This window comes from Caloenas nicobarica, chromosome 29, assembly GCF_036013445.1.
Source record: "Caloenas nicobarica isolate bCalNic1 chromosome 29, bCalNic1.hap1, whole genome shotgun sequence".
Taxonomy (NCBI): Eukaryota; Metazoa; Chordata; class Aves; order Columbiformes; family Columbidae; genus Caloenas; species Caloenas nicobarica.
Window position 1 is genome coordinate 186,555 of NC_088273.1, and position 14,057 is coordinate 200,611.

At 71.4% G+C, this 14,057-nt stretch overlaps 3 protein-coding genes across 4 annotated transcripts; all 3 read left to right on the forward strand.

The window, feature by feature from the left end:
- Positions 1 to 893: 893 nt before the first annotated feature.
- On the forward strand, positions 894 to 6,078 carry CCDC120 (coiled-coil domain containing 120). The gene is made up of 9 exons (XM_065653359.1): positions 894 to 1,236; positions 2,185 to 2,288; positions 2,464 to 2,601; positions 2,901 to 3,078; positions 3,447 to 3,488; positions 3,586 to 3,727; positions 3,801 to 3,902; positions 4,273 to 4,647; positions 5,441 to 6,078. Exons 1-9 carry the CDS (start codon positions 990 to 992, stop codon positions 5,511 to 5,513), a joined length of 1,401 nt encoding a protein of 466 aa, XP_065509431.1. The 5' UTR covers positions 894 to 989; the 3' UTR covers positions 5,514 to 6,078.
- A 183-nt stretch (positions 6,079 to 6,261) lies between these two features.
- Positions 6,262 to 7,948, forward strand: EBP (EBP cholestenol delta-isomerase). The gene is made up of 5 exons (XM_065653366.1): positions 6,262 to 6,349; positions 6,488 to 6,778; positions 7,161 to 7,197; positions 7,275 to 7,405; positions 7,485 to 7,948. Exons 2-5 carry the CDS (start codon positions 6,499 to 6,501, stop codon positions 7,691 to 7,693), a joined length of 657 nt encoding a protein of 218 aa, XP_065509438.1. The 5' UTR covers positions 6,262 to 6,349; positions 6,488 to 6,498; the 3' UTR covers positions 7,694 to 7,948.
- Positions 7,949 to 8,841: 893 nt separating this feature from the next.
- Positions 8,842 to 13,991, forward strand: OTUD5 (OTU deubiquitinase 5). 2 transcript variants are annotated; one of them, XM_065653357.1, is made up of 9 exons: positions 8,842 to 9,437; positions 9,738 to 9,831; positions 9,932 to 9,996; positions 10,304 to 10,460; positions 10,964 to 11,112; positions 11,597 to 11,782; positions 12,131 to 12,326; positions 12,828 to 12,941; positions 13,417 to 13,991. In XM_065653357.1, exons 1-9 carry the CDS (start codon positions 8,883 to 8,885, stop codon positions 13,533 to 13,535), a joined length of 1,635 nt encoding a protein of 544 aa, XP_065509429.1. In that variant the 5' UTR covers positions 8,842 to 8,882; the 3' UTR covers positions 13,536 to 13,991. The 2 variants fall into 2 exon arrangements, with proteins under 2 accessions (XP_065509429.1, XP_065509430.1); XM_065653358.1 differs by having other exon boundaries at positions 8,845 to 9,437; positions 9,741 to 9,831.
- The last annotated feature ends 66 nt before the right edge of the window (positions 13,992 to 14,057 follow it).

The following is a 14,057-nucleotide window of genomic DNA, read 5'->3' on the forward strand; positions in this document are numbered from 1 at the left end:
TCCCGGATTTCCCCCCAAATCGCCCCCCAGGCCCCCACCGGCCCCACAGGCTTCCCCGACCCCCCCCACCCCCTCAGGACCCCCCAGGCCTCCCTGCCCCCCTCACCCCAGCAGCCGGAGGGTGTCGGGGCCGCTGGGCCCCTCCAGCAGCACGAACACCGTGGGGGGCGGCGCTGGGGGGGGGGCGGGGGGCGCAGGGGCCCCCTCGGCTGCCCCGCGGGACATCGCGCCCCCCCCACCCCACGGCAGCGATGGCGGGAGATAGGGGGCTGGCGGGGGTTCTCTATGGGGCTGGGGGACCCTATGGGACTGGGGCAGTCTCTGTGGGGCTGGGGGGGTTCTATGGGGCTGGAGGGTCTTTATGGGGCAGGGGGGGCTGTGAGTTGCCGTGTGGCTGGGGGGGGGGGATGTGGAGGTCACTGCGAAGCCCGAGGGGTGTCGGGGGGTCCCAAGGGGTCCCTGTGGGGCCCGGGGGGGTCCCGGTGCCCTGAGCGGGGCCTGTGGGGCTGCGGCAGGAAGCGCTGGGCCGTGGCGGGAGGGGGAGCTGGCAGGAAGTGACATCACGGGGTGGGGGAGGGGGGGAAGCAGGGGGGACCCCGACACCCGCCCGGACGCCTGGGTCCCCGTGAAGGCCCGTGGTCCCCGCCCGGACACCTGGGTCCCTTCGCGGGGAGCGAGACCCCCCCTGCGCCTGGACGCCTGGGTCCCCCCGCAGCCAGTGGCGGAGGGGAGGGGCTGCCCAGACGCCTGGTCCCCCCGGGGGGGGTGGGGCTGACCCCCACCCGGACGCCTGGGTCCCACCAACCGCCCCCAAGCAGCACCCACTGGGTTAAGGTAACAGGGCGGGGGGGAGAAGAGGGGGCTGCCCTGGGGCATTGTGGGAAAGGGGGGGGGGCTGGAGCCCCCCGGGGGGACCCAGGCGTCCGAGTCGCACCCCTCCCTCCCACCATGGGGGGGCCAAGCTGGGCCCGGACGCCTGGGTCCCTTTGATGGGGGGCAGGGGGGACCCCGGATGCCTGGGTCCCTCCGGGGGCTGGGGGGAGGGGCCGCGCAGGCGGAAGCGGGAGGAAGAGCCAGAGAGTGGCTCCGGGGTGGGGGGGAAAGGGGCCATGACCCCTGACCCCCACCCGGACGCCTGGGTTCACGCCCCTCCCCCCACAGCTGATGGGCGCCGCCCCTCCCCCGCCATGGAGCTGAGGGGCCACATCCTCCCCCCGGGCTCCTACAGCCCCGCAGGTACCGCGACCTCTGACCTCCCCAACCCCTGACCCCGCGCTGTCCCCCCTTGTGCTGCTGCGTCCCTGGCGTCGGCCCCCCTGACCCCGTGGTGACCCCGGCCTCTGCCCCCTGACCCTGCGGTGCCCCCGGCCTCTGCCCCCCCGGTGACCCCGACCTCTGCCCCCTGACCCTGCGGTGCCCCCGGCCTCTGCCCCCCCGGTGACCCCGACCTCTGCCCCCTGACCCTGCGGTGCCCCCGGCCTCTGTCCCCTGACCCTGCGGTGCCCCCGGCCTCTGCCCCCCCGGTGACCCCGACCTCTGCCCCCTGACCCTGCGGTGACCCCGACCTCTGCCCCCTGACCCTGCGGTGCCCCTGGCCTCTGCCCCCCCGGTGACCCCGGCCTCTGCCCCCTGACCCTGCGGTGCCCCCGGCCTCTGCCCCCTGACCCTGCGGTGCCCCCGGCCTCTGCCCCCCCGGTGACCCCGACCTCTGCTCCCTGACCCTGCGGTGCCCCCGGCCTCTGCCCCCCCGGTGACCCCGACCTCTGCCCCCTGACCCTGCGGTGCCCCCGGCCTCTGCCCCCCCGGTGACCCCGACCTCTGCCCCCTGACCCTGCGGTGCCCCTGGCCTCTGCCCCTCCGGTGACCCCGACCTCTGCCCCCTGACCCTGCAGTGCCCCCGGCCTCTGCCCCCCCGGTGACCCCGACCTCTGCCCCCTGACCCTGCGGTGCCCCCGGCCTCTGCCCCCTGACCCTGCGGTGCCCCCGGCCTCTGCCCCCCCGGTGACCCCGACCTCTGCCCCCTGACCCTGCGGTGCCCCCGGCCTCTGCCCCCCCGGTGACCCCGACCTCTGCCCCCTGACCCTGCGGTGCCCCCGGCCTCTGCCCTCTGGTGCCTCCCGGCGCTCCTTGACCCCTGCCCCTGGCACCCCCTTGAGCTCTGACCGCTGCCCTCTGACCCCGCAGGGCCGGCGGGGCGGCTGCAGGAGCTGCGGGAGCGGCAGCGGGGGCTGCGCCAGGCGCTGGGGCTGCGGCTGCGGGAGCTGCGGCGCCTCTGCCTGCAGGAGGCCGTGAGTGACCCCCGACCCCTGGCCCTCGCGCACCCCTGCTCACCCCTGACCCCCCGCACATCCCCACTCACCTCTGACCCCCCGGGGTTCCCCTCCCACCTCCCTGGGCCCCCCAACCCCCCCATGCCCCCCCCAGACCCCCCCCCCGCCCGCCACAGCCCCCGTGCCCCCCCAGCCCCCCATGTCCCCCCCTGGCCTCGCGCAGGAGCTGACGGGGCAGCTGCCCCCCGAGTACCCGCTGGAGCCGGGCGAGAGGCCGCAGCCGCCCCCACGCCGCCGGGCCGGGGGTCCCCCCCGCGGGCCCCTCCCCGAGGTAGGTTGGGGGGGTCATGGGGGTCTGGAGGGAGCGCCCAAAATACCCTTTGCCCCCCCGCGCTGTCCCTGTCCCGCGTCCCAGCTCAGCGCGTCTCCCCGCCACGGCCTCCGCTATCCCGGTGTGACCCCCCGTGGCCGCCGTACCCTTCGTGACCCAGGGCGGCCACCGTAACTGACCCCCCGCGGCTTCCGTACCCCCCCCCCCATGGCGGCCCCCACACCCCCATGGCCGCCCCCTGCGGCTGCCGTACGGCGGCCCGGCCCGGCCCCGCCGTGCCCGCTGCCCGGTCCCCGCAGGCGGCGCGGGCGGCCCGGCGGGAGGTGGCGGTGCAGCTGCAGGTGGTGGAGGCCGCCCGGCGCCTGGCGGCCGCTCCGGGGCTGCTCCCCGAGCAGCGGCGCCGCCGGCAGCGCCTCCAGGCCGAGGCGGCCCAGCGGCTCCGGCAGCTCCGCGCTCAGCTCGGGGCGGCCGCGCACGGTGAGGGCCGGGGGTCTGGGGGGGAACGGAGGGTTTGGGAGGAATAGAGGGTTTGGGGGAGAATGGGGGGCCGATGTGGGGTTTGTGGGGGGCAATGAGGGGTTTGGGGGGGGAATGGGGGGTTTGTGGGGGAAATGGGGGGTCTGGGAGGGCATGGGGGCTTTGGGATGGGGAATGGGGGGGTCTCCAGGGCCCGGGGGGGATGCGAGGGGTCCCCAGAGCACAACGGGGGATCCCAGGGACGGGGAGTTTATGGGGAGGGTCTGGGGGGCGCAGAAGGCCCCAAACTGGGGGGAGGGAGGGGGGGGCAGGTTTTGCGGGGGACCCACGGTAACACTGCCCCCCCCTTGTCCTTTTGGATCCCCCAGATGAGAACGGGTCTCTCTGCGACTTCCCCCCCGTGGAGAACGGTGAGCGCCGGACGCCCGGGTCCCCCCCGGATGCCTGGGTTCCCCCCCCCGGGGGGGCCACCCGGACACCGGGGTCCCATGCCGTGTCTCCCCACAGGGGCCCTGCCCCCCCCGAAGCCCCCCCCGGGCACAGCCCCCCGGCCCTCGCCCCCCCGCGCCGGACCCGGCAGCCCCGAGCGCCGCCCCCCCTGGCCCCCCGACCCCCCCGGCCGCCGCAGCTCCCTCGCCAGCCCCGCCAGGTGGGTGTCCGCTCCCGCGCTCCCCCCCAACAAAACGCCGCGGGGGCTCTGACGGGCGCCGTGACCCCCCCAGCCCCGCGCGGACCCTCCCGCGCAGCGCGTCCAGCTTCGAGGGCCGCAGCGTCCCGGCGACCCCTGTCCTGGCCAGGGGCCCCCGCGGGCCCCCCCTCTGCCGGTGAGCGGGGCAGGGGGGCTGGGGAGCGGCAGCGGGTCTGGGGGGGGGGATTGGGGGTGGCTGGGGGGGAGACAATGTGTCTGTGGGGCAGTTTGGGTGGGGCACAGGGCGATGATTGGGGGGTTTTGGGGGAGGTTTGTGGAGGTTCATGGTGGGGGTTGGGGGGAGATTGGGGGTGTGGGTGGGGCTGGGCGGGTTTGGGGGGGGTCTGGGGGTTTTGCAGGTTTGGGGTGCGTTTGGGAGGTTGGGAACTTGTAGGGAGTTTCAGGGGCTTGGGATTTTTTGGGGGGGTTGGGGGTTTTGGGGAGTGTTTTGGGGGGTGTTTGAGGGGGTCCAGCCCCTCCATCTCCCCCCCTTTCCACCCCCCCAGCCCTGAAGCGCTGGGGCTGCCCCCCCGGCCCTGGTCGGGCAGCCAAGACTCGCAGCTGGGGGGGCCCCCGGCGCCGGCCCCCCCGCCCCAAACCGCCCCCCGCACCCGGCGCAGCAACAGCTCGGAGGCCCTGATCGACTGGGGAGGAGGCGGCCCCCCCGAGGGCCCCCCCGAGGGCCGGGCCCCCACCTCGGCGGAGCAGCGGCGCAGCCAGAAGTGGCTGGCGCTGGAGGGGCTGCGGGACTGGTACCTGCGGCACGCGGGGGGGCCTCCCCCACAGCGCCCCCCTCCGGCCTGGGCGCCCCCCCCGCGCCGCCGGGACCCCCCCCTGGGGCTCCCCCACTCGCTCAGCTACGCCGGGGCCCTGGCGCCCAGGTACGGGGGGGCCCGTGCACCCCTTTTCTAAGGGTGTGGATGCACACTGGGTTGGGAGTGCGATGGGACCCCCCCCCAGGGAAGTACCTGGTTTGGGGCCTCCCCCATCTCTTAGGGGACCCCGTTTTCTCTTGGGGGCCCCCCCAGTCCGTTGGGGACCCTCCATCCTTTAGGGGATCCCCCTGACCCTTGGGGACCCTCCCAGTCCCTCAGGGACCCCCCAGTCCATTGGGGATCCCCATATGTCCCCAATTTTGGGGACCCCCCCCTATCCTTTGGGGCCCACCTCCCCCCCCCCATCCTTCAGGGACCCCCCAATATCCCCAGATTGGGGACTCCCACCCCACAGAGCCCCCTCACGGGGGACACCCTAAACCTGCTCCCCCCGAACCTCCCAAGTGCCTCAGTCCAGGGTCCCCTGGCGCCCCCCCAATCCCACATTTGGGGTCTCCCTGGGCAGTCCCCCTCAGTTTCCCTCACACCCCATTCTGGGGTCCCTGTCCCTTTTGGGGGAGTCTCTCTTCCCCCACTCCCTTTTTTTCTCTTTTTTTCTCTCTTTTTGACTCAGGGGGGGTCCTGGGTAGGGGGGGATCCCAGGGCTGGGAGGGGAGCAAGGGGACCCAGGCGTCCGGGGGTAGGGGTCGGGGGCCGTGTTTGGGGGGGGCTAATTGCTCTTTCTTTTCTCTTTTTTCCTGTTTATTTCTCTTTTTTGGTGCTTTTTATCTTTATTTTGTGCGTTTTCTGTTTTTCCCTCTTTCCTGCTGTTTCTGTCCCACCCCCGCCCCGCTCCCAGGGCCTCGGGGGACCCCCCCGCGGCCGCCCCCCCTCCCCCCCCAGACCCGCAGCCCCCCGGGACCCTGGTGTGACCCCCCCGCCCCCCCAGCTTGGAGGGGGGACACCCCGAATTCAGGGCCCCCCCGGCTGCTCCTGGGGAGCGGCTGGTTTGGGGGTCCCGTCGCGTGTCCCCCCCCCTCAGGAGGAGTCGATACAGGGAGCTGCTGCCACCGCCCGGCCTGGCTGCCTTTTGGGGGGAAATGCCGCCAGTTTGGGGGCTGCAATACACGGATGTTTTGGGGGGACGTATATACGGTGTTGATACAGTTTCTAGGGGTCTATATGGAATGTGTATGTCTGTGGGAAAGATTCATGGAGCGCTGGGGGGGTTTATATGTCCCTCATGAGGTTCCACGCAGCCCTGGGTTGTCTAAACGCTCCTGGGAGGGCTCTATATGGCCCTGTGGGAGGGTCTGTGCAGCCGCACGTGGCTTCTATATATTTGGGAGGGTCCGTGTGCTGCTGGCACAGCCCGGGGGGTCCATAGGGCCCCTGGGAGGGAGCGGGGGAGCTGCGCGGCCCCTATAGAGCGCTATAGGCTCTGTAGAGAAACAGAACGGCGCTGAGAAGGGGTGTAAGCCACGCCCACCGCCGTAAAGCCACGCCCCCTGACCCTAGCATCGCCCCGCCCCCCGGTGCGAGGCCACGCCCCCTGGCACCACATCTCCCCAGCGGCCGGGGCAACCAATGGGCGGGCGGGGGCGGTGGGCGGGGCGCTCCGCCATTGGCCAGGCATGGCGGCGGCGCGCTGCCATTGGCCGCGGGGGCGGAGGCGCGGCGCAAGGAGAGCGGCGGCGGGCTGGCGGCGAGCGGGAGAGCGGCGCGGCTGAGCTGACAGCGGCAGCTCCGAGGCCCGCGGTGGGATTCGGTGGGTACCGCGGGGAACACGGGGGCCAGGCCGCTGCGGGGGGGAGCGGGTCGGGCCGGGAAGGAGCAGCGGCCGGTGTGGGAGCCCCGCGGGAGGCCGCTCTGACTGACCCCGCTTCCGTCTTCCCCCCTCCTTCAGAGCGCGTTTCCATGGCGACGACGGCGCATCCCTATTGGCCGCGCTCGCTGACGCTGCCGGGCTACGTAGCCAGCGCGCGCCCCGGCTGGCAGAGCGCAGGCGCGGTGGCGGCGGGCGGGGCGGGGCTGCTGGCGCTGGGCTGGGCCATGGGCGGGGCCACGCGGAGCCCCGCCCGCCGGCTCGCGCAGGGCTGGTTCCTGCTCTGCGCGGGGATCCACGGGGTCCTAGAGGGCTGGTTCAGCCTGCGGCACCGGGACCTGCCCGCCGCCACCGGGCTGCTGGCCGACGTCTGTGAGCGCCGGGAGGCGGGGTCCCGGGCGGGTAGTGATGGGTTGGGGGGGGTAAAGTGGGTCTGGGGGCCGTTCTGGGGCTCCTAAGGGTGGGTCCAGGGTTGGTAATGGGGGTCTGGGGGGGATGCTGGGGCTCCTGAGGGGGGTCGTGGCGGGTAATGATGGTTTGGGGATGCGCTAGGGCTCCTAAAGGGGGTCTCGAGGGCGGTAATGGTGGTTTGGGGGGTCTGGGAAACGTCCTGGTCCCCTGGCTGCCTGTGGGGAGGGGTGTCAGTGGGCGCCGAGGGGACAAGGGGGTTCCCTGGGGAGATGGGGAGGGGCTGAGGGGGTCTGGGGGTGTCCCGGATGCCTGGGTCCCCCCGCCAAGCCCGCGCCGCCCGCAGGGAAGGAATACGCCAAAGCCGACAGCCGCTACATGACGTGAGTCCTGGGGGAGGATGGGGGGCATCCGAGGGACCCCCAGGTGTCCCGGCTGACCCCCCGCTGTGTCCCCACAGGAGCGATGACTTCACGGTGGCCATGGAGACGGTGACCGCCTGGGCCTGGGGGCCCCTCAGCTTCCTCACCTTCCTCGCCTTCCTGCGCCAGCACCCGGCGCGCTACATCCTGCAGCTCCTCGTGTCCCTTGGTACAGCCGGGACCCCCAGGGGGCGATTTTGGGGTGACGGAGACACCCCTGGAGCTGCCTCCCTCCCTCCCTCTTGCAGGGCAGCTGTACGGGGACGTGCTGTACTTCGCCACGGAGGCGCAGGCTGGCTGGAGCCACAGTGACCCCCAGCCCTTCTACTTCTGGGGCTACTTTGTGGGGCTGAACGGGCTGTGGGTGCTGGTGCCCGGGCTGCTGCTGGCCGACGCCTGCCGGCACCTGGCGCGGGCCCAGTGTGCGTTCGACCGGCCCCCGCACAAGGCCCGCTGAGCCCGGACGCCTGGGTCCCCTCTGTGACACCCAGATGCCTGGGTCCCCGTTGGGATCCCCCCAAGGAGCTTCGCAATGTGAATTTGGAGCTCTGGAGGACGATTTGTTGGGTGCCCAGACGCCTGGGTCCCCTCTGCGTGAGCCCCCCTGCTCAGGTGTGGCGGCCCGGACGCCTGGGTCCCCTCTGGGTGACCCTGCCCTCATTACGGCTCTCGTTACCTGGGGGGGTTTGATGGGCTTTAATAAATCACGTGAAAATGGAGCCGTGGGTCTGTGCTCTGGGGCGGGGAGGGGGCGCCCCGAACGCCTGGGTCCCCGCGGGGAATGGGGGGTCGGATGCCCCTGAATTGTGGGGAGTGAGAAGGAGGCGTGGCCTGCTGGAGATTGACAGCTTCTGGGCGGGGTCTCGCGGAAGAGGGCGTGGCTAAGGGTCTCGGCTCCGCCTCTGTTGCTCCGCAGCCAATGGGAAATTAGGGAGGGCGCAGTGGGCGGGGCTAGAGTCGGGTTCATCGTTCCCGCCCACTCCCAAGTCCTTGAAGTCATTGGTCAGCGCCTTCGCCCTGTCGCCCAATCAGCGTCCGCTCCCTCAGCCGCGCGGCCCAATCAGAGCCCTCTCCTTCACGAACTCCCGCCTCCCCCGCTAGCCAATTAGCGCCCGCGCCCTCCTGGAGCCCCGCCTCTCCCCTGGCCCCCCAATCAGCGCCCGCTCCCTGCGCGACCCCGCCTCCCCACGCGCGCCCCAATCAACACGTTCCCCTTCGCGCCCGCGCCCCGCCCCCTCGCTCTCCCCGCCCAATCCGCGCGCCGCCGCGCCGTCTCCGCGGCGACGCCGCTCCCGCCTCCCCCCCCGCCGGCCCCCCGCGGGGGCGGGACTTCCGACCCGCCCGCCGGCCAATGGGGGCGCGCGGCGGGGGACTCGCCGGCCAATGGCGTGGCGGGCGGCGGGCGAGGCGGAAGCGCGGCGGCGGGGTCAGAGGGCGCCGCTGTTGATGTTGACACGGGCCCGGCGGCGGCAGCGCCCGCGCTCCGCGGCCCCACAGCTCCGGCCTCGCCGCCGCGCCCGCGGGGGGGCCCGGCCCCGGCCCCGGCCCCCCCGGCTCCGCGGGCAGCGCCCCCGCCCCCCCGCCGCCCCTCGGGGCCGCCGCGGCCCGGTAGGCCCCATCCGCCCCCCCTCCATGCGCGCCCCGCCATGACGATCCTCCCGAAGAAGAAGCCGGTACCGGCGCCTGACGCCGACGCCGACTCGGGCCCGGACGCCGGCCCGGAGCGCGGGGCCGACCCCTGCCCCGAGCGCGGCCCCGGCGGCGTGGGCGAGCCCGGCGGTCCCGGCGTCCCGCGGCCTCGGGCTTCGCCGCCGCCGCCGCTGCGGGGCTGGGCCGGGCTCCCGCCGGCAGGGTCCCCCCCTCCCGCCGGCCCCGGAGGCCCCGTGGGCGGCGGCCCCGGCGCTGGGGACGGGCCCGGGGCGCTGCTGGGGCTGGACGCGGCGGCGCTGGGGCTGCCCGAGCCCCGCGGGCCCGGCGGCGGCGGCGGCGGGGGCGGCGGCCCCGGGCACAGCAAACGGCGGCGGCGCGGGGGGGCCGGGCCCAGCGGCGGCCCCGGGGGAGGCGGCCCCGGAGCGATGGGGCTGGGGCTCGGGATGGGCCCCGGCGGCAGCCCCGGGCACGACGAGGCAGGAGGCGGCTACAACAGCGAGGACGAGTACGAGGCCGGGAGGGTGGAGATGGACCCGGCCACGGCCGAGCAGGTGTGGGCGGCACCGGGCACTGGGGGCACCGGAACCGGGGGGCCTGGGGGAGCTGGGAGTTGGGGGCACTGGGAACAGGGAGCTGGGCGGACACTGGGGTCTGGGGGCCCTGGGTGGCCTGGGGAGGGCTTAAGGCCCCCCTGGTTGTGCGGGTCACGCGGGGTGTTTGTCCGTTATGTGTGTGTCCACCTGCGTTTGTCACGAGTGTCCCTGTCACCTCTGTCCCTGTGTCCCCCTCTGTGTCCCCCTCGCCCCCCGGTGACCCCGTGTCCTCCCACGTCCCCCCGGCTGTGTCTCCAGCAGGAGCACCGGTTCGAGAAGGCGCTGCGGGAGAAGAAAGGCTTCATCATCAAGCGCATGAAAGAGGATGGCGCTTGCCTGTTCCGTGCCGTGGGTGAGCCCCTCGTGTCCCCAAACCCCTACGGTGACCCCCACACCCCTCGGGTCCCCGCTGACACCCGCCGCTGTCCCTTTGTGTCCCCCGGTGCCACCAGCCGACCAGGTGTACGGAGACCAGGACATGCACGAGGTCGTGCGGAAACACTGCATGGACTATCTGGTGAGGGACTGGGGGGCACTGGGAGGGGACTGGGGGGCACTGGGATGTCCCCAAAGCCCGCCTGGGAGGGCACTCAGAGCACTGGGGGGAATGGGGCTGCTGTCCCTCCACCCTCCCCAATGTGCCCTGGGGTTTCCCGAGGTCCCCAGGACTCCCCCCTAGTGTCCCCAGGCCCCCCCCACAATGTCCCTAGACCTCTCCCAGTATTTCCAGGCCCGGTGAAGTGTCCCCAGGACTCCCTCCCAATGTCCCCAAGGCCCCCCGAGCTGGGTGTCCTCCCCCGCGGTGACGTCCCTGCTGTCCCCAGATGAAAAACGCCGACTACTTCTCCAACTATGTGACTGAGGACTTCGCCACCTACATCAGCCGCAAGCGCAAGAGCACGTGTCACGGGAACCATATCGAGATGCAGGCGATGGCTGAGATGTACAACCGGCCTGTGGAGGTCTACCAGTATGGAACTGGTACGGGGACACTGGGACACCGGAGGGAATTACCAGTACAAGGGGACACTGGGGTCCCCAGAGTGCCAGGAGGGGCCACAGGGCCCTCGGGGAGGGTTTCTGGGATTCCAGTGGGGGTTAAATGTGATTTTTTTGAGGTCCTTCAGGGTGCTGGGAGGGTCCCTGGTGTTTTCAGGGATTCCCCAGGGAGCTGGGGGTAGTAACATGTTTTTGGGGATCTGCAGGGTTTTGGGGGGGGGGGGTGTCTGTGGTGCTGTGGGGGTCCTGATGCTCTTTAGAGTCCCCAAGGTGTGTGTGGGGGGGGAGGGCGGTTTGGTGTCCCCAAGGCGTAATGGGGGGCTCTGGGGTCCCTGTAGGCCCCCCCAGCTGCTGCTGTGGGGTCCCCAGGTGGCCATGGGGTTCTTGTGGGTCTGTGGCCGCTACGAGGGGGGCAGGGGGTGACACTGAGGGGACAGGGGTGGTGCTGGGGGGACAGGGGGTGACAGACGCCGGTGTCCCTGCAGAGCCCATCAACACGTTCCACGGGATCCAGCAGAACGAGGACGAGCCGATCCGGGTCAGCTACCACCGCAACATCCACTACAACTCCGTGGTGAACCCCAACAAGGCCACGATCGGCGTGGGGCTGGGGCTGCCCTCCTTCAAACCGGGGGTAAGGGGGGGCCCTGAGGGGGCTGTGGGACCCCCCCATCGGTGTGGGGCTGGAGCTGCCCTTCTTCAAACCGGGGGTACAGGGGGACCCTGAGGGGGCTGTGGGTCTGGCACCGCAATTTCCATGGGGCGGGGGATGTCCTGGGGGTCCCTGGGGATCCCGGGACTGTCCCTGACCTCCCCTGTGTGGGCGGGGCCATGGAGGGGGTGTGGCCACATGTGTCCCCACCCCCAGCACCCTTATTTGGCAGGCAGGTGTGTCTGAGTGCAGCCACAGCTGGCGGCCCTACTCTGGGGGCGGGGCTGGGGGGTGTGGCCTGGCCGATGGGCGTGTCTGAGCGAGACCCCGCCCCCCTGCAAGCCGCTGGGTCTGCAGAGCCGTGTGCCCGGGGGTGGAGACTGACGAGGGGCGTGGCCTGTTTGGGGTGGAGCATGCGGGGGCGTGGCCTGCCGGGGGGCGTGGCCCATGGTGTCCCCGCCCCCAGCTGGCGGAGCAGTCGCTGATGAAAAGCGCCATCAAGACGTCGGAGGAGTCCTGGATCGAGCAGCAGATGCTGGAGGACAAGAAGCGCGCCACCGACTGGGAGGCCACCAACGAGGCCATCGAGGAGCAGGTGGCCCGTGAGTCCTACCTGCAGTGGCTGCGCGACCAGGAGAAGCAGGCGCGACAGGTGGGGGCCCCCGACCACCCCCCGGGGATGGGGACGTGGTCCCAGTGTCCCCTGAGCCCCCCCTTGTCATGGGGACCCGTCCCCTGGGGTCCTGCTGTCCCCTGAACCGTCTGGGGACAGAGACCCTCCGTGGGGTTCCAATGTGTCCCCCCTGCATGGGGTCTTGGTGTCCCTTTGACACCCCCTCAGCAATGCGGACCCCCGGGGCCCACCAGGGGGTCGTGCTGGGGGGGGACATGTGTCCCCAACCCCACAAGGGGTCCCCGCTTCCCCCCTCAGGGACCTCCCCGCGGGGTCCTGGTGTCCCCTGACCCCCCCGGGGGTGACACGTGTCCCCTGTGTCCCCAGCCCCGCAAGGCCAGCGCCACGTGCAGCTCGGCCACGGCGGCCGCAGCCAGCGGGCTGGAGGAGTGGAGCGGGCGGTCCCCCCGCCCCCGCAGCGCCGCCCCCTCCCCCGAGCACCCCGGCCTGCACCCCGAGACGCCCAAACCCCCCTCGCCCGGAGCACCCCCTGCTGGGAAACCCCCCTCGCCCTGCGCCCCAGGTGGGGGATCGGGGGGAGCTGGGGGGCTCAAACGGAGGGGTTTGGGGGGACAGGGAACCTAAACTGGGGTTTATGCAGTTTGGGGGGACCGAAAGTGGGATCAATGGAGTGCTGGAGGTGCCCAAGGAACGCAAACTGGGTGATATGGGGCTTTGGGGGATTCAAAGTGGGATTTTTGGGGTCCTGGGAGCCTAAACCGGGGGCTTTGTGGGGACAAGGAGCCCAAACTGGGATGTGCTGAGGGGGAGGAGCGTCCTAGAGAACCCCAACTGGGGGCTATGGGGACCCAAACTGGGATCTATGGGGTGCTGGGAGTCCAGACTGGGTGATACAGGGAATTGCAAACTGGGTGCTGGGGGTGGGGGACAGGGATCCCTAAACTGGGTGCTGGGGGGTCGTGGGGTCTTGAACTGGGATTAGGGGGTGTTAGGAGCCCCAGATTGAGGGCCGTGGGGGGGCCTGGGGGTCTGAGCCCCCCCTCCATGTCCCTGCCCCCCCCAGGGACCAGCAGCCAGCTGGGGGCGGGGGGGGGCCGGGCCACCCCCCCCCTGGTGTCGCTGTACCCGGCGCTGGAGTGTCGGGCGCTCATGCAGCAGATGTCGCCGACCGCCTTCGGTGAGGGGGGGCACTTGCGGGGGGGTGGGGGGGTTAAGTTTTGGGGGGTTCGGTTTAGCAGCAACTCTGCATTTGGGGAAAAAATCACCGTTTGAGGGTCTGTCACCTTTCATATAATGGGAGGGGTCTGTCACCTTTCTGCAATGCGGAGGGGTCTTTTTTCCCTTTTTCTGTGTTGGGGGGGTCTGTTTCCTTTAGTGCAACTGGGGAGAGGTCTGTCCCTTTTTATATAATTGGGAGGTTTGTTCGTCCTTTCTCTGCAACTGAGGGGCTCTGTCCCCTTTTGTATAATTGGGGGGGTTTGCCCCCTTTTGTTGCAATTTGGGGGACACACAGAAAATATTTGGGGAGGAGCCCCCGAACCTTTACCCGAACTCAATCCCCCCAAATTTATGGCTCGTTGCTCCCCCTCCTGCAGAGTTTTGGGGTCACACCCTTAACCTCTAATTTCTCCCCCCATTTCGGGGCCCCCCAGGCCTGAACGACTGGGAGGACGACGAGATCCTGGCATCGGTGCTGGCGGTGTCGCAGCAGGAGTACCTGGAGACCATGAAAACCTCCCGCCACAGAGACCCCCCCGGCGACAAGAGTTGATATTGAACCCCCGGACTGCGCCCCCCGCGCCCCCCCTCCCCAAAAAGGGACCTCATGGTGGCCCAGGCTTCGGGGGGGGGTTGTGTTTTATTTCGGGGAAACCCCCCCCCCCCAACAACCCGGGGAGGGGGACACAGCGCTGGACGCCGCGGGACGAACCTCGGCTATTTTTGGAGAGGGGGAAGCCGCCCCTGCCCCCATAATTACAGCTGGAAAGAAGAGGGGGGGGGACTGGGGGAAGGGGAGGGGGGGCTCCTATATTTTCGTAGGGTCTCCCCTTTCTTTCCCAGTGGGATTTTTTGCTGTTTGGGGAGGAGTGGGGTCCCCTCTCTCCCCCTGCCCCCTACTCCCTGAGCATCCTGCCCCCCCCCAGCACCCCAGGGTGGGGAGAGGGTGGGCTGGGGGTGCTGCCCCCCCGCACCCCTCTGCGCCCCCTTATTAAACTGATGCCCAGCACCCCCTGGCCCCGTCTCTTCATGGAGGGGCTCATCGTCCCTTCCCCCGCTTGCCCAGGGCAGGCTG

What these genes read in the sequence shown, in the direction of transcription:
- OTUD5 (XM_065653357.1), top strand. Translation starts at nt 8,883, where the DNA reads ATGACGATCCTCCCGAAGAAGAAGCCGGTACCGGCGCCTGACGCCGAC. An exon ending in AACACTGCATGGACTATCTG is followed by an intron (nt 9,997 to 10,303) that starts GTGAGGGACTGG and finishes TGCTGTCCCCAG; the next exon opens with ATGAAAAACGCCGACTACTT. An exon ending in GATGTCGCCGACCGCCTTCG is followed by an intron (nt 12,942 to 13,416) that starts GTGAGGGGGGGC and finishes GGGGCCCCCCAG; the next exon opens with GCCTGAACGACTGGGAGGAC.
- CCDC120 (XM_065653359.1), top strand. Translation starts at nt 990, where the DNA reads ATGGGGGGCAGGGGGGACCCCGGATGCCTGGGTCCCTCCGGGGGCTGG. An exon ending in GCCTCTGCCTGCAGGAGGCC is followed by an intron (nt 2,289 to 2,463) that starts GTGAGTGACCCC and finishes GTGCCCCCCCAG; the next exon opens with CCCCCCATGTCCCCCCCTGG. An exon ending in CGCGGGCCCCCCCTCTGCCG is followed by an intron (nt 3,903 to 4,272) that starts GTGAGCGGGGCA and finishes CCACCCCCCCAG; the next exon opens with CCCTGAAGCGCTGGGGCTGC.
- EBP (XM_065653366.1), top strand. Translation starts at nt 6,499, where the DNA reads ATGGCGACGACGGCGCATCCCTATTGGCCGCGCTCGCTGACGCTGCCG. An exon ending in CGGGCTGCTGGCCGACGTCT is followed by an intron (nt 6,779 to 7,160) that starts GTGAGCGCCGGG and finishes CGCCGCCCGCAG; the next exon opens with GGAAGGAATACGCCAAAGCC. An exon ending in GCCGACAGCCGCTACATGAC is followed by an intron (nt 7,198 to 7,274) that starts GTGAGTCCTGGG and finishes GTGTCCCCACAG; the next exon opens with GAGCGATGACTTCACGGTGG.